At 41.3% G+C, this 21,427-nt stretch overlaps 1 protein-coding gene across 5 annotated transcripts in view; it reads right to left on the bottom strand.

The window, feature by feature from the left end:
* The window catches only part of LOC123974012 (ATP-binding cassette sub-family C member 4-like), a 40,130-nt gene that overhangs the window by 18,201 nt on the left and 502 nt on the right, over positions 1–21,427 (bottom strand). For 4 of the 5 annotated variants that reach the window (XR_006825751.1, XM_046054431.1, XM_046054428.1 and 1 more), the window contains exons 2-20: positions 20,875–20,985; positions 18,267–18,387; positions 17,923–18,147; positions 17,743–17,832; positions 17,401–17,564; positions 17,159–17,284; positions 16,608–16,857; positions 16,410–16,514; positions 16,177–16,266; positions 15,074–15,265; positions 14,833–14,927; positions 14,662–14,748; positions 14,421–14,517; positions 13,571–13,801; positions 13,244–13,375; positions 12,999–13,036; positions 12,605–12,699; positions 12,037–12,183; positions 6,315–6,394 (exon numbers count right to left, since the gene is read on the bottom strand). Coding sequence is in view for 4 of the 5 variants with exons in the window: in XM_046054431.1 (XP_045910387.1) it covers positions 6,315–6,394; positions 12,037–12,183; positions 12,605–12,699; positions 12,999–13,036; positions 13,244–13,375; positions 13,571–13,801; positions 14,421–14,517; positions 14,662–14,748; positions 14,833–14,927; positions 15,074–15,265; positions 16,177–16,266; positions 16,410–16,514; positions 16,608–16,857; positions 17,159–17,284; positions 17,401–17,564; positions 17,743–17,832; positions 17,923–18,147; positions 18,267–18,387; positions 20,875–20,985 (2,476 nt within the window). In the remaining variant the exon portion in view is untranslated. The remainder of the gene's footprint in view (positions 1–6,314; positions 6,395–12,036; positions 12,184–12,604; positions 12,700–12,998; positions 13,037–13,243; positions 13,376–13,570; positions 13,802–14,420; positions 14,518–14,661; positions 14,749–14,832; positions 14,928–15,073; positions 15,266–16,176; positions 16,267–16,409; positions 16,515–16,607; positions 16,858–17,158; positions 17,285–17,400; positions 17,565–17,742; positions 17,833–17,922; positions 18,148–18,266; positions 18,388–20,874; positions 20,986–21,427) is intronic. The other variant, XM_046054429.1, reaches the window with a different exon arrangement.

Genomic DNA, 21,427 nt, shown 5'->3' with positions numbered 1-21,427 from the left:
ACATGTGATGATTTGTTATAGACTAAACTGCCAAACAGTATATTAAGTATTAGCTCCACCTTAACCAGCTACAACATTAAAATGCTGCTGTGTGTTGTGTTATGCATAGTAGTTTGTGACAGTAATCCAATAATATTTTATATATAATAACTGAAAAGGAGCTATCCTGCATTAAAAATAAACACTTTTATTTTGAACATTTATTGTACATAACATTTCTTGACTTCAACAAAATTTTAAATGCCAGAAGGACTTAAACGTATAACAGTGTAAATGTACGCTTTTATTAATTAATTCAAGAATTGTACTTATCATTTTAGTTGTGTGTACGTTACTTACGTATTTCCATTTCATACTACTTTATACGACAATTCAGGGAAATTCTGTACTTTTTAATCCGCTACATTTATTTGACAGCTCTAGTTGCTAGTTATTTTTCAGATAAAGTAAAAGACAATATAATGCTAAATATTAAAGCAATGGCTCCTAACCTTTTTGGTTTGTGGCCCCTTACCAAAAAGCAGTTGGAGTTCCTTGTCATGTTTCACATCTCTGAGTTGTTAGTGCTTCCAGATCTCTCTCTATATATCGCTTCACTACACTGGCTCCCAGTATGTTTTAGAATTGACTTTAAAATTTTATTGATCACTTTTAAAGCTCTTCATGGTCTCTCGCCTTGTTATATTTCTGACCTTTTAGTCCCATACACACCAGCACGCACCTTGAGATCCTCGGGCAGAGGTCTGTTGTCTGTTCCAGAGTCTCGACTGAAAACTAAAGGGGACAGAGCGTTTTCTGTCAGGGCCCCGAGGCTCTGGAACAGCCTGCCCGAGGAAATCAGGTCGGCTGAGTCAGTGAACTCTTTTAAGTCCCTTCTTAAAACATACTTTTATAAGAGAGCCTTTCCCGATCTTATTTGACTTTATTTTATCCCTTTTATTTTATTCTATTTTACTTATTTCATATTTATCTTAAACGTGTATTTTAGTCTTTTCAATGTTTTCTTGCTTTTATCTTGTATTGTTTTTGTATTATTGTCTTTTGGGTATTATTGTCTTTACACTTGTTAAAGCACTTTGTAACTTGTTTTTGAAAAGTGCTCTACAAATAAAGATTATTATTATATTATAATCTCTCTCTCTCTCTCTAGATAGACAGACAGACAGACATATTATATAGATAATTTTACTTTTGATACTTGATACCAAGTACATTTTGCTGATAATAATTTTATACTTTTACTCCAGTAGGATTTTGAATGGTGCACTGCGTTTACTGTGTGATATTGATACTTTTAGTTTAGTAAATGATGTAAATACTTTTTCCACCACTGAATATGAGAGAGACCATTTCTTCTTAACTGAAAGGTATACTGTGTTACATATTTCATATTCGATTGATAGCTGATAAAACTGAAACCTCCTACCCTGAAATTAGACACATCCCAAGAGATGAATCCTAAGACGTGGAGATTAGGATCGTACTGTTACCTTCAGTGGTCTCAGACTAGCCCAGAGAGATGAAAATTTAATTTAGCACCTTAATTACGGATGTTATCTGGCACTTAAGCACACATTTAAGCATGATCACTTTCAGTGTAGTTTTATGATGAAAAGCTACTCAATTCCATTTGCAGTTCAGATAAGAGGGTATTACTAGTCTAACCATTTGCTGTAGTGGAGCCTACACAATCAAACAGTGAGAGGAAGCTACTGAGCACAACTGATCCCAAGAATTTCACAGTACATAAGTTTCAATCTTAGCCTTGATGGAAGGCTACCAGACTGCAAAGTGAGATGGTGGCACATGAGCCATTACTGCATGTTATCCAGCCTTCCCTAGAGGGGATCAAATATTAACTGAACAAATGTCTTATCATACATACTGTTTTTCTTTCACTCTCCACCTGCTGATTGGCGACACAGTGACACCGCTCATTCAGGTTTGCAGATTGGTTAATTTAAATTATAATTGGGCCAATTTCAGGCGGGGGGCCACGAGGGTCCGAGACGGGCTTATCTGTCAGTGGGGTCATCTGAGGGGAAGGAGGAGGAGGAACAGGAACTATTAGATAGGAGTCTTGCCTCCTCCTGCTCCCCAAGGTCCGCTGTCGCCAATGCCCCGTTTGATGTGATCCATTTTCCTGGTCTGGAGCTTATCATGTCCGCATCAGGAACACCGTGGCCCCCACCCACACTAACACAGATGACTCAGATACGTGATCCCACAAGCATACACCTCACCCCCCCAGACCACATCCATATCTCCTATGAAACCACACAGGAACAGAAACCTCCCAAAGCCACATCCCGCTGCACATAAAAGTGGATAAAAGGATGAAAGGTTTTGTATACAAACAGTTTAAATAAAGAATTACCGCTAATTGCTCTTTAGCAAGAAAAGAAAGCTACCGCACGCATGTGATTCAGTCATTCAAGCAAACTGGGGGCACTGCTGTGTCCAAAGACCATTGAGATCTCTGCTGACCCTAATTGCTTTATTTTCTCAATGATTCCATCAGCTCTTTGATGTCCAAATAAATGTAGAAAATTGAAGTTAATTGCTATATTTGTGTTCAGCAATGATAGCGACTGTTGTTCCGCAGCAGAAAATAAACACTTGCCTTTAATTAAACATCCCTGCGGACACAATGAATCAGTACGCTTTTTAATACAACCCCTTTTTCATCCTCCCTTTATTTACTGACAGTGCGCAATATTTGCCAGTGGGAAAAAAAGTGCAAACAAAACAGGAAATGAGGGGAAAGCATGGCAAAGAAAATTCCTCAAAAGAAGCCCTCTGTCATCGCTGGAATTTTGTTACACTCCACACTTTTCCGTGACAGTGTGGCACAATAAGTTGCAAGGGTCAGTGGTACTGAAACAAAACAGGGCTGTTCCACTTGGGCTCTGGAACAATAGCAGTGACCCAATCCATTCTACTCTGCCTTTGGGATTATTTTAGCATTAAATGCCCAGATGCTGTGGCCTTTCTTTGGGAGAAATGACTGTGGACACCTCCTTCACATTTTCCCTTTCTGGGCCATTTTCACTTCATAAAGCTGCAGTCAATGTGTTTTGTGTGAGGTGAGGAGGGTCTGACACATACTGTGGTGGTCTCAGTCGCTGTCTACATTGGTGGCTCAAGTAGTCCTAGGATTAGGCTTTTGTGTGCTGTGAAAAGGTAAAAGAAGTCACTTATTTGGGCTCAGTCAAGCTGCTGATTTCCAACCCCATTTTGGAAATAAGAGAAAGGCTCTGAAATGCGGTCTCTCTCTCTTTCTCTCTCTCTCTCTCTACTATAAATCACTTGTGTCCAGCAAATTAATTCATTCAGTCATTGCTCCTTTCTTTTCCTCTTGAAAAACATTTTCAAATGTGTAAGAAAACAGCAATTCACAAATACAAAAGTCACTCACAGAAGGTACAGAATTTATTATCTGCGTCATATTGACATGAGGGGAGAATCTGGATTAGATTGGGACTTTGTTGTGTAAGTTCCCAGGCTAAAAGAACCGCTGGCTCTGGTCTGTATGTCTGAGTCAGAGCAGCTGAGGTGCTGGACCGCAGCATCATGGGAGACCACACATACACACACTGGAAGCTTTTGCTGGCCGATGCTCGCCATCAAATGACCATGTGTGGTATTGCTGAGTGGCCAGTTAAGCACACCCATAAGCACACACAATGTTGTTTTCTTGTGTTTTGGTTTATTTTTACATTCATTTGACAAATATGTAATTAAAAACAAGTAGTATAGCCGATCACCTTTCTGTCACTTGTATTTTCACACCTTGTGTAAGAAGACAATGGCACGCTCATAAAACAATGCTCACGAGGAATTTATGGTACAGCCTATATACTTCCACGCAGGATCCTGTGTTTCTCAGGATAACCTGTGTAACGCCTGGAGCCACTGCATTCTTCACTTCTTCTATCACCAGTGAGGTGAAGAAGCAGAGAAAGCCAGTGAAATCCCATCCTACAGCATTCACAGTTACGTCAGCAGTTCTCATATCCCACAAAGCCACTGAAAAGGCCTGACACACAATGTGCCACAATATACAGACTCACACAACGAACCACCCGCCAGTGTTTTTAGACAATAGCCATCTTTACTCTGTGTTTGCGTGTGTCTTCTGTGCTTGGTTTCTGTCTGCACACTGCACACATGCAGTTTTTTCATACACGCTCTCAAACTATTTTCTTTCTCTCTCTTTCTCCAGATGACTGTAGGGTTTACTGCTCTAATTTATGAGCCACTGTTTATATGCCATTAACATTGGTGAGACCAGGCTAAGTCACACTTAAATGAAAGTAATTGTCAGCTGGTGTCCTAGCGTGCACATGCTGACAAACTGAATTTGCATGGATGGTGAAGAAGACCTGTGAATCTAACTATGGACCCCACAGTTAGTGGTGTGACTTGGTCAACAGCCTTCACACGAAATCCTCCAATGAAAGACCCCTGTACTCACCCCTTATTATCTTGCCCTCCTCCTCTGCCCCTTCTGAGAAAATAGAGGCAACTCCGGATTTAAAGGTCAAGTCTACACAAAAGCCGACAGTCCCCAAAGCCTGAGGTGTTTTTAATTGACATTTCTGTCTTTGTCCCCTGACCATAAAGAGCAGAGAGAAAAGCCTATTTCCCAATACACTAAATTACTACTAAATGAGACCTGTGAAAAAATAGGGCTCTGGGGTCTAACCAGGTTCCCCCAGTTTGAGGGAATCCCCTTGTTAGGCGGGTATAGGGGCAGTGCTGAGGGGCTGTGAAGTGCTTACTCCACCATAAAGGGGGAGGCTCTGGTCCAAATCCCCGCACAGAAGCAGCCTCTCCCCATAGAGAGAGATAAACCAGTTAGGGCATTGTTTATGAAGTTTCACTTTATTCCCCCCTGACAGCCATTTAAACAATGACTATGGGGAAATGTCCCTCTGCGAATGAGCAACAATAGTCAGGATCAGCAGCTTTTCTGGGCCGCTAATACTTTGATAAAAAGAGTGAAAATCTTCCTTCCTGAAAGCATTAAAGACTGCCCCATGAAAGACACCTGCAAACAAGAGCAGCAAAGCTGCACAAACCAGTGTTTTGTTCATAGGTTGCCACCTTTGTCTACTATCACAATCACTTCCCACTATCTGCTGCAACAGAAGACAGACAGAAACAATGTGGACATGATATATCCAGTCTTATTTTGACAGTTTACTCTTCAGTTATTAAATGCTATTTTTCACTGCAATAGAGAAACATCGTTTAAATAGTAGTGTGTCTTGTATTTCATTATAACACATGTAATAACTAATATGGGTTATTGGACGAAAAGTCATACATGAAGTACAGTGAGTTCTAGTCTACTTTCACATTTCAGTTGGACCTATGGGCCTTCTGCAAAGTTATTATTTTACTCCAGCCATTATTCACCTTATTATAAAAATGAGGGAAACTAAAGCAGACAAAAAGCTTTTGTGCGTATGATCTTTTGTGCTTTCAGCATTTAAGATGGCTTTTGTCTACTGTGAGATGGGTATCTGCCACAAACATCACTCAGGCATTGTGGAGGGGGGATTCGTTTTCAGTGCGCCTTTGTTCTATTCTTTGGCCCTAACCAAAGAGCCACGCCTGCTCCTCTACCTCGAATTGTGCAGCGAACATTCCCTTCTTTGTGGCGCTAGGTGCATGAGCTGGCTCATCTCCGCAGGCTTTCGTGGGAGATGGCTGTCGCGGTGGCAAGGTGGCATTTGGTAACCCAACCTGGTTATGCACTAGGGTGGCCCTTGGCTACCAGGCCTATAAGACTGTAGAGCATTAGGTGAATTGCGCTGAGAGGGGCAAGTCCTACTCTGGATCTGTTCCAACTGACCTGTCCCCTTCCCCCTCTACCACACTTCCAGCTCTACTCCTGCAAACACATCCTACGCCTGCTGCTCACACTTCTTCTCTTTGCCACTCAACACATCATCCTTGTCACCCCCTCCCTCACTTCCCCACTGTTTTCCTCCACATCGGACCCATCATCCTGTGGCCTTTATTTCCTCTCTGGTACCTTTCTCTCTCTCCCAATCAGTGGCTTAGTCTCCATACACATTCTCTGAAGATGCCGCTTCTGTTGTGTCACACTGAGGGAGCCACGCCCTCAGCCTATGTGCACACTTTTATTAAATCTGTGCAGGCGCTGGGCTGCGCTGGCGGGTAATCCTACAGTAATTGTTTCCAGATTAGGGGACCCGGACCACAAAGCAGGTTTAGCCAGGCATGAAATGGCCTTCCCATGCTGCAGCGCCAGCGACCAAACCTGCCGAGGTGAGACTCACCTGGATAAAGTCCACAAACGTCCATGGGAGCAGAGAGTCCAGGTAACCGATGTCCTTTGAAAACCTGTTGAGGATTCTTCCTGGGAAACAACACAACACAAAAGAAAAAAAGATTAAATGACATTAGAGTAGATAGAATCACACAATTGACAGCAGAATTTCATTTTACTGGTTATAAAGATGTTAGGTGTATAAAGTGGGCAATCAGAATAAATATAGTAGGTAGGTGAAAAAATGTGATGTGTAATTATATACTGTGAGAGAACACCTGGAGTATATATCATGTCATGTAATTTGCAGATCTAACCTAAAATAGTCCTATATGACATCTGGAAGAACAAATCCAAGTAAAATGCTTCCATAAAAAAAAAAAAACATTTGTTTGTTTCAGTACCCTTTAGTCTCACTAGACTATTGAGCAACTGTTACCAAAGTCCCCTCCAATTTAATAGGAAAGAGCTTATACATTGAGTTTGTATCTGATGAAAAACACAGGCGTATCTAGATTAAACAATGAATCATTATTTGTCTAGCATTTCATAAAGACTGCCCTGCTCTTGGCTGAATACGTGAGGGAACCTTTTGTTTGGAAACAAAAGGGCAACAGAAGCTGCGTACCTGCCTTTATGTTCTGACTGGCAGTGTCAGTGACGTTAATTGAGTTGCCTCCAATCTGCTCAGGTGTTCATTATTTTGGCTGGTGCTCTGCAGGTGGTGTGGCAGCCGTTTATTGTGACTCTTTTAGTAACTTTGCTCCACTATTTTGATCCCACAGCACATAAGATTATACTCCAGCTGCTTTCACACACTGTTTACTGCAGGGTCAGTGATAGTAAATCCCCAAACTACACTACCTGAAGGCAAGCAAGACAGAAAGGCTTTCTCTATCTCTGTCCCTGAAGGAAGCCCTTAGACTCAGAGGCAAACAAAAAGTACCAGAGCAGTGCCAGCACTACTAGGACTGGGCTCAAGTTAAAAGACACGACAAAGCTGAGGATCTGTTGTGTGTTAGTCTTGTGTAGTGTATTTTTCCCTGTCAAAGCTCCTTCAAAATAGTTTCATTATGTTTCATACTGTACTTAAGCAATCCATTGTCTACTCTCAGGGTGACACATCACTAAGCAAACAATATCTGTCTAAGGAGAATGTAAATAAAGCAGCACTCACATATTTAGGGTACAACCTCTGATAAAGTGAAACTAACTGTGCAAGCATGCAGGTGAGTATATCTAGGCTCACAGAATAGGCCATGAAGACAGGGTGGGACTTGGTACGGGACCGAGAAAGGGAACGGATGAGCGGCACATTGGCAGAATGTGGAGGCATGGTAGAGCCGTGGCACCACTGACCTAAAAGTTGCTTCCCAGCCTCCCAGTCAGTCCTACGGAGGTGGGCCCTGTAATCACCTCTCTCCACGGCCGTAAGCAGCTTACAGCTTTATCCAAAATGCCGCTCCCGCCTAAAAACATGCATGCAGACGAGGCCGGGCTCCCCATAACAGCCATTGCATAAACCCAGCCAGAGCATTATTCCCCGCAACAACCCAGCAATGCTCCAAATCAGTACTGATTCAAAGTCAAGTGGCGTAAGCATGTTGTACACTTGGAGGCAGACTAATCTTATTCACAGTGTGAGTGCCCCTTTAGCATACAGACATCCCGAGGGGAGGGTTCAAGCAAGGGGGTAGAGCTGCTACTATACTACTGTAGAATATTGCTGCTTTAGTCTGGGAATGGGGGGAGTACTTGTCAAACTGTGTTTGTGGACGATCCAATACTATTTTATGTAATTTTACTGTCTAAGCCATAGATGACCTAAATTCATGCATATCTGACAAACAATGCCAATAAGAAAAGGATAGGTTTCTCTGGGTTACATCATCCCATGGTTAGAGGGTGTTAGAGCAGAGAACATCAGTCAGCTATCAGCTGTTCGACAAGCGGCTCAGTTAACAGAGAGTTTCAGAGGGGATAAAGTAAAGACCCTTCTCCATCCTGAGCAGACTATAGAGGGGATACATTACAGTGATGCAGTTACACAAAGACATTCACTGCATGGAAATGCCTATGAGGTAAGATCGGCATGGGACAATAGCTTCAATCACTATGGGTGGTTGTCAACAATATCACCTATTGTGTAGAGAGGGGTATAGACGTTTCAGGATATCAGCAGCATTAGTATCAAACAATTTCTCATGGTTTAAGACTCCAGGGGTGATTTGCACCACTTTTTCAGGCTCAGGAAATATCAAGGCCTCCCAACCAAGGTGGCCCCTTAGGTGGAGATATTAGGTGAGCAGGGCCCCCAATCACACTTAAAGAAATGGAACAGTGGGGTCCGGCTAGAGCAGAGCGTGTGGCAAATCGCTGTTCCCTGTAAACATCAAGATAAGGGGACAACTCAGAGCCGCTCCATGTGTGGGCCCCGATGCAGTTGGAGGGGCCTTTCAGTGAGGCAAGTGCGATAATGAAGGAATACTGGGGAGGGGGCTGCCAAGGCTGGAGGTGGCACAGCTCACCTGCACTTCCATGAAGGGCCCAGGGGCCTGGGGCAGCCTCCCACCGCCGGCACCTTGCTGCCAATACTAATACATTCTAAATCCATTCTCTTCGCTCACACCGCCAGGCTCCTGCAATCTCCTCTCCTTCCCTTTCATGCAATTAAATAGTGGAAGTGCAGAGCGAGGGGGAGCCCTATCAGCCATACTGCACACACACACGGCTCCATCTCCACATTCAATTTACACACCTCGATATCATCATCCTCTCTGCAGTACTTCCTCCACTTCGCTCTCAACACTTGCATCCCAGACCTGAAATACAGACATTAAAAACATTGCCTCTGTAGACACAATTAGAATCTCACATCACTCACTACAGAAGATCTAATGTTCCCTGCGCCAACAGCAACTGAGTGACACCTAGCAATGAGATGGCCCACTATGCCGATGTGAAAGGGGGACGGTAGAAGTGTGTGTGTGTGTGTGTGTGTGTGTGTGTGTGTGTGTGTGTGTGTGTGTGTGTGTGTGTGTGTGTGTGTGTGTGTGTGTGTTTTGACTGAAACTCCACTCCTTGACTGTGCTGATGAGCTGAAGCCCTGGCCTGCAGTCTCTGAGGGGATTAGCCCACTCAATGACACTAAATTACAGGGATCAACATCAGCTCAACACATCCACCGCTGTCTGTGCTGCTCTAACTGGATCACATTTGGATGAACAGCTGTTTCTGTACATCTTGCTAAAACTGAGCAACATGAATGTATTAAGTTATATAAATAAATATAATAGGGGAAATTGCAGTATGTAGTGTTATCAACATTATCTAGATATCTCCAAACTTATCATATAGTATTGTTAGAAAAGGTAAAGGTTTTAATCACCAAAAGCCCCAACTTGGAAATCAACTATTTCCACACAGCACAAAAGATAACACAGACACATGATTCAAACGGCGCAGAGGCATTCAGTGACTGATACGGAAGAGCTACAATGCCTCTCCATCAATCATAATTCACCACTGCTGTACTCTATTGTTATAAACCACATTCATAGAATAACAAATAAGACCTTTGTGCAGTGACGCTTGAAATGGTAACCTTTAACTCCATGGACAGCTATCAAACACTAAGGTCTGTTCAGCAGCAGCGTACCTATCACTTACACATGTAAACAGTTGTCAAATCCTTAACAACACACAGGTGCACATTTACAAATGACACATTTATTTGACAGATGTGGAAGCACCTGTGACGGAAGTGTCAGCTATTTTATAAAGACAAAGAAAAATATTTTAGACATAAGGAAAACGTGAAAAAAGAAACAAAAAAGAAAATTGAGGGAACCCGTCAGATTCGACAGTCGCTGTCTTTGTGCTGGTCTTTCCTGTTTCTGTTTCACTCAGGTCAATGAAAACATAGAGAGCAGGATAAGAAAAACTATGTAAATAAGTGAAACTTATTTATATTGTGTAAATGTTCATGTTCAATCTACTGTTGACCGGACAAAGGAGAAAAGGTCTCGGAGACAGTTGTCTATAAATCCAGTCAGACACACAGTGTTGTTTGCCAGCCTAGAGGCCAAGCTGTAATGAGTGGACTGGTCATACAATGGTTACTGATAGCAGCACAACAGCAATCAGATAGCAGTGTCTGTTAAGCCTCTCCTTTGCTGCGCTATTAAACAGATTATTACATTATTCAAAGTGTTTGTCCTCCTCCCATGCGTAGATTACCAAGCAAGGCACACCCAGATAAGCCATCAGGTAGTCCAATACGTAACACAACGGCAGTAGTAAAAACAAAAGCCAAAGATTAAGACCTTTGGTGTTTGCTCCAAACACAGCTTTGCAAAGGAAAGCTTTGTCGCTGCACCCACCTCTAATGCCAGAAGAAACCGCAAGCTCCTGAACACCCTCAAATCATATTTAGACTTGTGTTACCAGCTTATTATGACTCATTATACAGATACAAGTTCCCTTCTTGTTGAGAATTCCCACCCGAGCTGATTGTGTTGTACATGCATGTCACTATGAAGAGATTAGGCTGAGTAATTATCTGCTGACAGGTTAACAATGCTCCAGAAAAATTAAAGTTATCAAAGTGGGCCACTTGACAGTTGACTTTGGATATGAATGACAGATTGTAGTGACATTACTTCACCTAATTAAAAAGGGATCTTTGCTTACACCACAAAATCAGAGAGATAAAATAAAGTTTAAATAATTCTGCAAATTATTTAAACAAATCTTAATAAAAACACTCTGTTTTATTGGTTTCTATTTAAACAGGTGGTGCAAAAACACGGCAGAAGAAAATCCAGCAGCCCTCTATGAGTAAAGTCAGACATATTTGGAGTGTTTGCTCACTTTTAAAATCATGTCCATCTGCCCTCTCCATTGACCCAGCAGCTGAAGCCTACAAGACTAATGAAATAATCAAAGATTTCTGATACAGCGCACAAGACAAATACATCTGTATTTACACAGCTCTCTAGTCCAAACACAACACTGTCCAAGATCTAGTGCAAACAGTATTTATTTAGCATGATTGTTTGCTTTTTGTTCGGGCTCACAATAGGAAAGATAGCACTCTCTTTACTCATTTTTAAATACATTATGGCTATATGTTAAGTCATATCACCAAGGTTTCTTGGCTGAATTAGCCTCTTGGTTACACATGCTTTACTTCCCAGCAGCAACTTTTACAATGCCAGCTCGTTCACAGTGAGATATTAAACACAATAAATCCCACAAACAGAAAACCTACTTAAAGCTTGTATGACTACACATACAATCTTTATATTATAGTTCATATTAGATGTTGTGATTCATATTTATCAGTTCTGTATTCGATTTAAAGAGTAAATAACAAAATACAATAATCATCATATAATAAATCATAATAAAATTATTTAAATTTTATATGAACATTTTGTATATTTGGAAATGTAAGTTATTATCTTATATAGAACTTGATAGCGATGACAAACTATGGAGTTTAGGGGCAAATGGTTGTTTGTAAAGTAGATCGACTTACATGACAAAGTAGGTAACAGTCTGCTCTCTAGTGGTGAGATGTTAGAACAATAACCTCTAGAGCAGGTCCAACTGGATGTTAACATCTCATAATCATCTCATCACTCCTGTATCACCTTGACCATGCTATAAATAAGTTATTAGTTATGAGTGATTTTAATGAGAACTTGATTGGGAGGTGAGCCACTTACCAATTGGACTGATATCGAAAAAGTGTACCGGGGTCCGGAGGATGGCATTAAACATGCTGTTGTGTAGGGTTTGAGCCGAGCTCACCAGGACATTAAAGAAGACCAAGCTGCGAAGGAAGCCAAACACTACTGAAGTGGCTGTTAAACCTGAAAAAAGCACAGGAAAAAAACACATCAACACACTACAATGCTATCCATGTGCCTGTTCCAAGGTTAGCTATGCATTTAAGGCGTCATTATTAAGCATGCTGTATGACACAAAAAACAGATATTCCACTTCAGCTTTTCCTTCAATCTTGTTTTTTTGTCTTGAATGCTATCACTTTGAATACAAAGTCTGAAGGAGTAAAGAGGCTGGGAGTCACAGGGAGACAGTCAGAGCAATCCAACAGCAGAGAACAAGAAAATCACTGCTATCTCCCTGTACAGCTGAGGCCCATGTACACATACACTGGGCCTTGAAGGCCTTGGGCCACAGCCAAAGAACTGTGGATCTGTTCACTGAATGGCTGGCGTATTCAGAGCCTCAGCTGTACACAAAAAGCAACGTGCGCTCAGTGAGCTTCACCTGCGTAAACACCTAGGTACAGGTCAAGGTCCAGCTGCCGAGGGATGCTGCCATTGAGGTGCTCTGTCACATTGACGTGATTCTGTTCAGAGGCCCTGCAAATCAGCCACAAAAGAACCACAAATCCACAAGGACAAATAAACACAACGAAGAAAGAAAGCTGCAACATGAAGGCACTATACAAAACACATTCCTCCTATCCTGAAGCACAAGGTCAGTTTCAACAAGTGACCGATAATGCCAAGAAAAACAGTTTGGTTCAGTCGTTTTCTATTAAATCATGAACCATTTCCAGTACGACAACCACTGTCAGTTTGGCTTACAAAACCTGCTATTCCCCATTTTCTGCCTGCATTCATGTTTTTCACCGGATGCAAAAGAAACAAAATCTCACCAGCAAGCAAGCCACCAGTCCTGGAGCACAAACGTAATCTAAACAAACATAAAGACAAGCAAATACAGAAAACAATTATTAAAATAATGCCACAAATAACTACTTATGACAGCGATCCAATTATTCTTCCAATTATTACATCATTTGATTTTTTATAACATTCTCTTGAGATAAATGATGTGGGGTATTTTACTAAACTTATAGATAGAAAATGCACATCAAATGAATTGAAGAAATTGACTCACATGTGCTAGGGCATTGAGTAAAATGAGGATCAAGAGGACCAGGAAGTTGGCGCCTGCCCTGAAATACTTCACATACATATGCAGGCCGACGTTTCCTTCTGAGCGGCTTTCCTCCTCCATTGGTTGCACTACCTACAGACAGACACTAGTGTAAATGCCAGCCATCCAGCAACGCCTCATTCAGATCAGGCTGTAATGAGCAGCAGGGAAAAAGTGAGTACTTTCTGCCCTCTATTGGCTGGTAGAATGCACAACAAGCCTTTTTCCCATAATGAGGTTAGACACATGCTTAAAGACAAGTTTTAGTAATGTTTCAAATATGCCTACCACTGCAAGTGGCTCTGCTCCCTCAAACAAAGAGTACCGAGAGGAGGAGAGGGAGGACATAGAGGACAGTGAGTTGTCAGAGAGCGTATGGGGGCAGCGGGAGACAGACCCAGGGATGGGTGTCGTGCCCTGCATATCCTCCTCCTGGCCCTCCTTCTCCTTAAGCAGGGAGGTGAAGTCTAGTCCAGAGCCCTGCAACTCACTGTAGGTCCCACATGCCACCATCTGACCCTGACAATGACAGAAATGAGATGCAGAACACTGTCATGGGAATTTCAGCATCTGTAAATGACATGATAGTTAGGCAGAAGAACATGTGCCGCTGCCATTAGTACCTATGAAAGGAACACTGCCATACTTTTAAACTCTCCCCGAAACACAAATTCCTCGAATGTGTTTCACACAGAATGTTCTTTAATGTCTTCAACCATGTTGGAAGAGGAGCAGAATTGTGGAAGATAGCAATGGTTGAGATATGAAAAATATTCAAGTAATACATAAGTGTCACATTATATTATAAATTACTAGTCGACATATAAAAGTTAAGTCCTGCGCTTGTCCTGTACTGTGCACAGTGTGGCGTTTTTAATGTTACATTTTTACAGATTAAAGCTGTGATAAAAGCTGAAACTTTAGCCAAAATGAATGTTTGTGAGAGCAACAAGCAATTCTTTTTCAGTAAACAAGCTCTGAAAACTTACTATACAATGCCTGTCCAGCACCAAACGACAGATAAACAAAGTTGTGCCGAAAGGTGGTAAAGGTGGAAACAATTGGTAAAGTTATTGTTGTTTCCTTACATGCGAACTCTTACAAAAATAAATATAAACACACATGTGCACACACACACCTCCTTCAAGACAATGATTTGATCTGCAGCCTTCAGATACTGTAGCTGATGAGTAACCAGAATACGAGGCTTCTTCCTCAAAAGTCCACAAATGCACCTGAAGAAAACAAATATTTTTTACGCACAAATGAAATGCTAACATAATAAATAACGCGTAATTAACTGATCTGCACTTTCCACTAGATTTTGTCATGGAAAACAATGGTGAGATGTTAATAACAATACAATAATAAAGACTTACTCTTCAAAGAGGTGCCTTCCCACTTCAGCATCCACGGCGCTGAGTGGGTCATCCAGCAAGTAGATATCTGCATCCCGATACACTGCTCTAAAAAATGCACACAAATGGAGGTTATCTCTGTCACTGCCACCAAAGTAAAAAGTAAATTACTGTATTAGTTATCCAGCACACCTTGCTAAGCTGACCCTTGCTTTCTGTCCTCCACTTAGGTTGGCCCCTCTGTCCCCGACCATTGTCAAGTCACCACCTGGCAAAAGGTCCATGTCCTGAATAGGGTCCAAATGCAACCTTTACCATTGACATTTCCAATGACATGTCTCACTGTGAGGTAGATGATCTAAAATATTTTTTTTAATACTAGACTACCCAGCATCATGTGATAATAAAGAATGTGACTACTTGTGATTCTCACTCTCTTGAGGGCGCAGGCTCTCAGGACTCTATCATACTTCTGAGGGTTGAGCTCTTTGCCAAAAAGGATGTTGCTTCGAATCGTACCAGGTAAAATCCAGGGCTGCTGAGAAGTGTATGTCAGCTCTCCTTTGACCTTGACCACACCACTTGACTGACTCAGTTCTCCTAGGATGGCACTGAGGAGTGAGGACTGACATGTACAAACATAGAACAAAAAGGTTTAAAGAACAATTTTGAAATTTTGGGAAATATGATTAATATCACTTACTTGCTGAGAGTTACATGAGAATATGGATACCACTGGAACAGAGTACGGAGCTTGAGCCAAGAGGCAATTAGCTTAGCCTAGCATAAAGACTAATGTTTGCAAAGAAATTACAGCAAATAACTCCCAGGAAAACGACATATTGCTGTTTCTGTTTGTGTGGGAATTAAACAAACTACATACAACATGTTAATTAGGAAGCGTTAGAGGTGCTGTTAGGTTGCATTGCTCCATACTTACCACAAAGACACAAGAGAGATATCGATCATCTCATCTTACTCTTGACAGGAAAGCTAATTAGTATATTTCTCAAAAGACAATTAATTAATGGCATTTCACTCAACTAAAAATAAATAAAGAAGGCAAATTTCTGCTGCCTGCATATAAGCTAACTATCCAGCTGCTAGCAGCCCATTGGCTTTAACAGGAATAGCACTATTATAATACTACAACCAGATTAATTAAAGGTAAATGTAAGGAATCTTGATATTTCATGTCTCCACTGTCAGTCAATTTAATGGCCCCAATGAATTTATTATATATAATAATGTGCAACGGTTTTAGGCCGGTGTGGTACAAGTGTACCTAGACGAAATGCGTTTTTGAAGAAATATTTATTTGATTTAGATTTTTCCTTTGTTCACTCACTTTGTATTTTGTTTACTGATAAACAATCTATTAACATGTCTATTTTTGAAAGCATTCTTACTTTACAGCATTTTTCACACCGCCCTAAGAGGTTTGCACTGTACTGTATTTTATAACTATTTTGAATTACTTAACATGTCTTAGGTTTATAATCATCTATAAACCTGAGACTAGAGAACAGACCTGACCTTTCCAGCTCCAACAGGTCCAATTATGGCCAGGAGCTGCTCTGGCCTCACGGTAAAAGACACGTTCTGTAAAGTTGGAGTCTCTAGCATCTGTAAGGAAAAGTAAGTGAAATGAAACACTGCCATGTAGTAACTATTCAGTAAGTCTTGTAATGTCTGGTTTACTTATATTGCTCAAAATCAAACCAGAGTATAATTTGAAAGAGACCCCTTTTACCGAAACTAATTCTCACCTTATCCCAGTAGCATATTAAATCCTGAATATTCACCATACAGTCCTTCTCTGTTACAGTAAGCCCCTGATGCTCAGGAGCAACTTCATCCAGCAGAAGAAAATTCTTACAAGAAGAAACACATTCACAGTTTAAGTTTCCATATAGTCATCAAAACACACTGGTTTTAAATATGGCCTCTGTCTATGGTGTATTTACTTTAATCCTTCTTGTGCTGATGAGAGACTCAGAGACCTTCTCTATGGCAAGGGGAAAGAAGAGTGTGATGGTGAGTCTGACCGCACCGTAGAGGGAAACTGCCATAAACACTCTGCTAGCACTCAACGTGTTTCCTGTCAGAACGTAGATACAGACGGTGATGAAGATGATGATCTTGCTGGCGACAAAGAAAGACGCCATGTTCAAGCCACGCAGGTAGGAGCTTTTCATGATCTTGGAGATTTCCATTCTGCACAATAGCAAGACATGTCATCAGTAAATTCTGTTTTGCATACATTTTTGGCAGAATACAGAAGCATTTGTTCTTTCTATTTGTTATCTAATGGGATATTACAAAAATGTCTATGAAATTTTGTCAAGTTTTAGTAATAGTATTCTGTGCTGCAGATATAAGAGATGTTAAAGTTATTGAACATAAACTTCTGTACTTACTGTATGAAAAAAGTCTGGATAACATCATCATACTCTTGTATCATAACTTTATCATTTTATCCAAAATTGCAACATGACATGAGCAGGAACTGATCTACCTTCTGACCTCATCCACCAATGCAGCGAAAGGCTTCTCCCACCCATACATCTTTATAACGCGGATCCCAGCGATGACTTCATTCATAGTGCGTATTCTATCATCTGTTAAGACTGCTGTTTCGGCCCTAAAACAGCAGACGCAAATTGCAGTAGTGGTACCAGTGCAACACACAACAGAAACCTTTCATAAGTGGAGACAACTGTTATTAATATTTGATAAATCTGGAGAATGACTACAAACCTGAGACGAGAGAACAAGCGTCCGAACATAGTCTGTATTGGCATCAGGATAAAGAAGACGACCATTCCCGCAAGGCATGATGGGCCAATCACATACATCAACAATATTATTACAGTGGCTGCTTGTAGAGGACCAATCCACAAGAAATGCAAATATAAGGTGACCTGTAGGAAAACAATGAAGAGGAAAGAATACCTGAGGTGTGGTCTGTGTTATTGAATAAATAAGTCACACGTAAAAATACCAATTTCCCCACGGGGACAGATAAAAATGATTGATTGATTGTTTGAATGATCCGTTGACTGAAATATCATACAAACATAGACCCTTTCAGCTAATTACCTCATCAAATTTGTTGACATCATTGGACAAGAGGTTTACAATTTGTCCTGTGGTAGTTTTGGTCAGTGCTTCGCTGTTAAGACAAAGAGCCTTTGCAGAACAAAAATGTTAAATCAAGTCATACAAATCACAGAACTATGACAGAAGATGACATTTATACAGATGTCTGATAAGACTGACCTTCCGATAGATCATGTGGCACATGGCCACGCGAATCTTCATGCCTGCTCGCTGGACATGGTAGAAATAGAGATGATGAAGGACGGCCAGGCAAATGGTTGACAGGGAGATGGCTGCGGCATAGCTGTAGGCCTCATAGACCGCAGCTGTGTTGGTGGGGTCATAACTCTCAAAGTACTCAATTATCTTTCCAAGTAGCACCGGCTGAATGACTTTGATGACTTCCTGATGGAAAATTAGATGTAGAGATGAGAAGTGGATCTGCTCCATTAAAACAAAGCTTAATTCTTAATGCAGCATTGTTCTCTGTAGACATTTGGCGTCACTGTGAGATTCCGCTTTACCTCTATAAAGATGTATATTCCAATGAGTGAGTATGATCTCCAATAGCACTGAACAAGAACTTTGGCAAGTCCAGGGGGGCGCAGATCTTTTGCTGCCTTTTGAACCTCTCTGTTCCAATACCTTTCAAAAGTAGAAAGAAAAGCAAAAGTTTCTCCCAGTCAGTAATCTACAATTAAGCACTGTTACTCACAACAATACTCATAACAAATGTTGTTATGAGTCTGCAGTTCTCCTCCCCGACCCCTTGTGTTCATGCTCTCTTCCCTCCCTGTGTCTCCTGTTAGTCTGTCTGTCTCTCTGTGTTGTCTGGGTGGGGTCTCACTCTGGGCCTGGCTCTCCACCTGCACACCTGATCCGCATTCCACTAATCAAGACACTGCAGTATATCAACCCGGTTCTTCACCTCACTCGTTGCCAGATCGTCAGCTTACCTCAGTGGTATTTGCGCTGCGGGCTACAAGTCTCGAGTTGTATATTCTGTTTGTTTCTTGTGAGTTCAACTTACCTTGTCTCTCTGTGCTCAGGATCACTGCCTGCCTGGAGATTCTGCCACTGCCTCACCCAGCTCCCTGCCTGCCTGGAAATCCTGCCCCTGCCTCGCTCAACTCACTGCCCGCCTGGAAATCCACTCGCTGGTCTCCATTCCCTGGTCTGCCCTCTGCTCCACTCTCACACCCTGTTTTACAATAAACTTTAAATTCCTGGATTTAAACCTGCCCCGAGTCCACTCTGGAGTCCGTTCACCTAGTCTGCCATAACAACTGTTCCTCAAAAGAAATCACAAGAAAAATTCAGTTCTATATATTTTAAGAAGAATAATCCATTCTTATCATATTTGGCTTGTGTGGACGTTAATTGACCAAGTATGCAGTATACAGATTTTTTGTGTGTGGCTGTTTCCACACGATGGAGTGTTTACTGAGGTACTGTAATCAATTATCTGTAGCATTGCATCATAATCACAAAATAATGAGATTCTCTATTTTGAGCATTGGACTGAATGCTAACCGGATATGAATCACAAAGAAAGAGCTTTGCTTTGTTGCCCATCTCTCTCTCAGTTTAATGCAAGCAAACCCCACATTTTCTGCAGCTACAGTATCTAACTATTGGTATGTGCCATTTTGAATGTTGATCACTCCTCAACTAGCCAGGTCAAATCTTTCTGGGATAGAACCCTGGCCATGTACGCGGGGGAGGTGCTGACATTTTCACCACGTCACACAGAACAGTATCATCTGTCAGCAACAGAGATGCCCATAATGTCACTAAACTGGGCATCCCAACAGTCCCTTAGTATCCTGTCTAAAAAACATAACAGGAGACGGCCTAAAGGTATATTTATGTTATAGTCGAGTACTCACAGTGAAATAAAGCTTGCCTTTATGCCAAGAAAGAAAATTAGCAGACCCTATTAGATGTAGTGGGATTAGTGTAAGGGGAGGAGCCTGCTCTCATGTGATAGTACTGTCTATATATAGGTGGGCTCACATCCAAGCTCAAAGTCAACTCAGACACCAAACTCCCTCAAAGGGGGTGGTCTATCTAGACTGAGAGGTGCAGTGTAAAGGGACAGGACGGGAGTCTATGGTTGGCTACTACACACTTACTTGGATTTTCTCCCAGTGGGGAAGGGGGTCATTTCAATATGATTGCTGCTTATTATGAGAATAGAGCTCTGCCTGTTGTTTGTCCTATAGTACTTTTGAGTACATGGTAGTTTATTAGTTATTATACAGCACAAGGCAGCATAACAAAACAAATTTTGTAGTTCCTTCATGCTACACACACAACATATTAAGTGTAGGCCTATATTAAAATATGGTAACATTTAAAATAAAATAAAACAGTTTATACAGTTATTTACATAGGCTGGGTGAATGTAGACAGCAGCCACCAGATGATAATATGAAAGTTTCATCTTCACAATGAACAATCTGACATTTGGAATTCCATCTTGACTGCGTTTGAGTCCACTTCCTCTCATCTTGCGCTCACAGCTCGGAACATGGACCGAGTGCTTGACACGGGATGTTGATGGTGCAGGTCTCTGTAACGATGTGGGCACAACAGTCTCTGAATTCTGTTATCTGGTCAGTATGAGTCCCATTTTGTCCAGACCGGATCTCTAGGAGCAGAATTAAATCCAAGCTGGGCCAGCATGGCTCCTCTCCTGGCTCTCGAGTACTATCCCTTGCTCAAATGGTGGATCAGGCCTTGGAGAATTCCCCAAACTGTGTATCATTACACTTCAGGGGTACTTCAATCGCAATGACTATAAACCTTGAAGTTGCATGGATGTGAAGAATAAGAATGGCGCCTCTGATCTAAACCTGAGCAATGTGATGCTGGACATTTTTTGAAACTAGAAATCAGGGAAAATAATGCAAACAAGCTAAAGAGGTCTTCAGGGCGTTCAGCCCTGCTGCTGACTCAGTTTGAACGCTGCATTGATGCTTGAAAGGTTGAATTTCAGTAAAATACATAAGATATGACTGTGGAGTGGGAGACTCGTGGAATCTAAGCCTATTTATATTGGTAGCGACTTCAGACTGTGGGAGAATTGCTGTGGATAAGCCTTTACTAATACATTATTCAGTGTCTTACCATTGCAGCTCCTCCCCAAGTCTATCGGATCCGTCCTCTGGGAGAATTTCATACATGTCATCTTCCTGCAACTTCCTCTTGTACCCGATTCTGAACAAGGGATTCAGCCAACTAGAGAAAAAGCGTATAAAAGCACGTTCAGTAGTTGAAAATAATAAATAATTATTGAAATTATCTCCAAAATGTCAACTTCTAAGAAACTATGAAAATCTTGTTTATTGAGAAAGCATGGAAAACCCCAACAAAAACAACAATTCATCAGTCCAGCTGCATGAGCTGCAACACTTGTTTTGTTAAGATATCATTTAGAGTAATATTTTTCCTACTATAGCAAACTGCATGAGTGTATTACTTTTTCTCATGTTCTTTACTTAAACACCTAATAATTCTTGATAAATTGCTATACAAATAAAGTTATTACTATAGTTTAATTTCAGTAGGCCTAAACGTTTAAACAGTTGTAATGGAGCACTGCTACTTATACCTTACTATTGGAAGAACAGTAACTTACTATTTGAAGTTCCTTCGCCATGCTCTTCATGCAAATCTACAA

This window comes from Micropterus dolomieu, linkage group LG07, assembly GCF_021292245.1.
Source record: "Micropterus dolomieu isolate WLL.071019.BEF.003 ecotype Adirondacks linkage group LG07, ASM2129224v1, whole genome shotgun sequence".
In the NCBI taxonomy this organism is placed as follows: domain Eukaryota; kingdom Metazoa; phylum Chordata; class Actinopteri; order Centrarchiformes; family Centrarchidae; genus Micropterus; species Micropterus dolomieu.
Note: the sequence above shows the minus strand (reverse complement) of the source record. Positions and strands in the feature narration are given on the sequence as shown.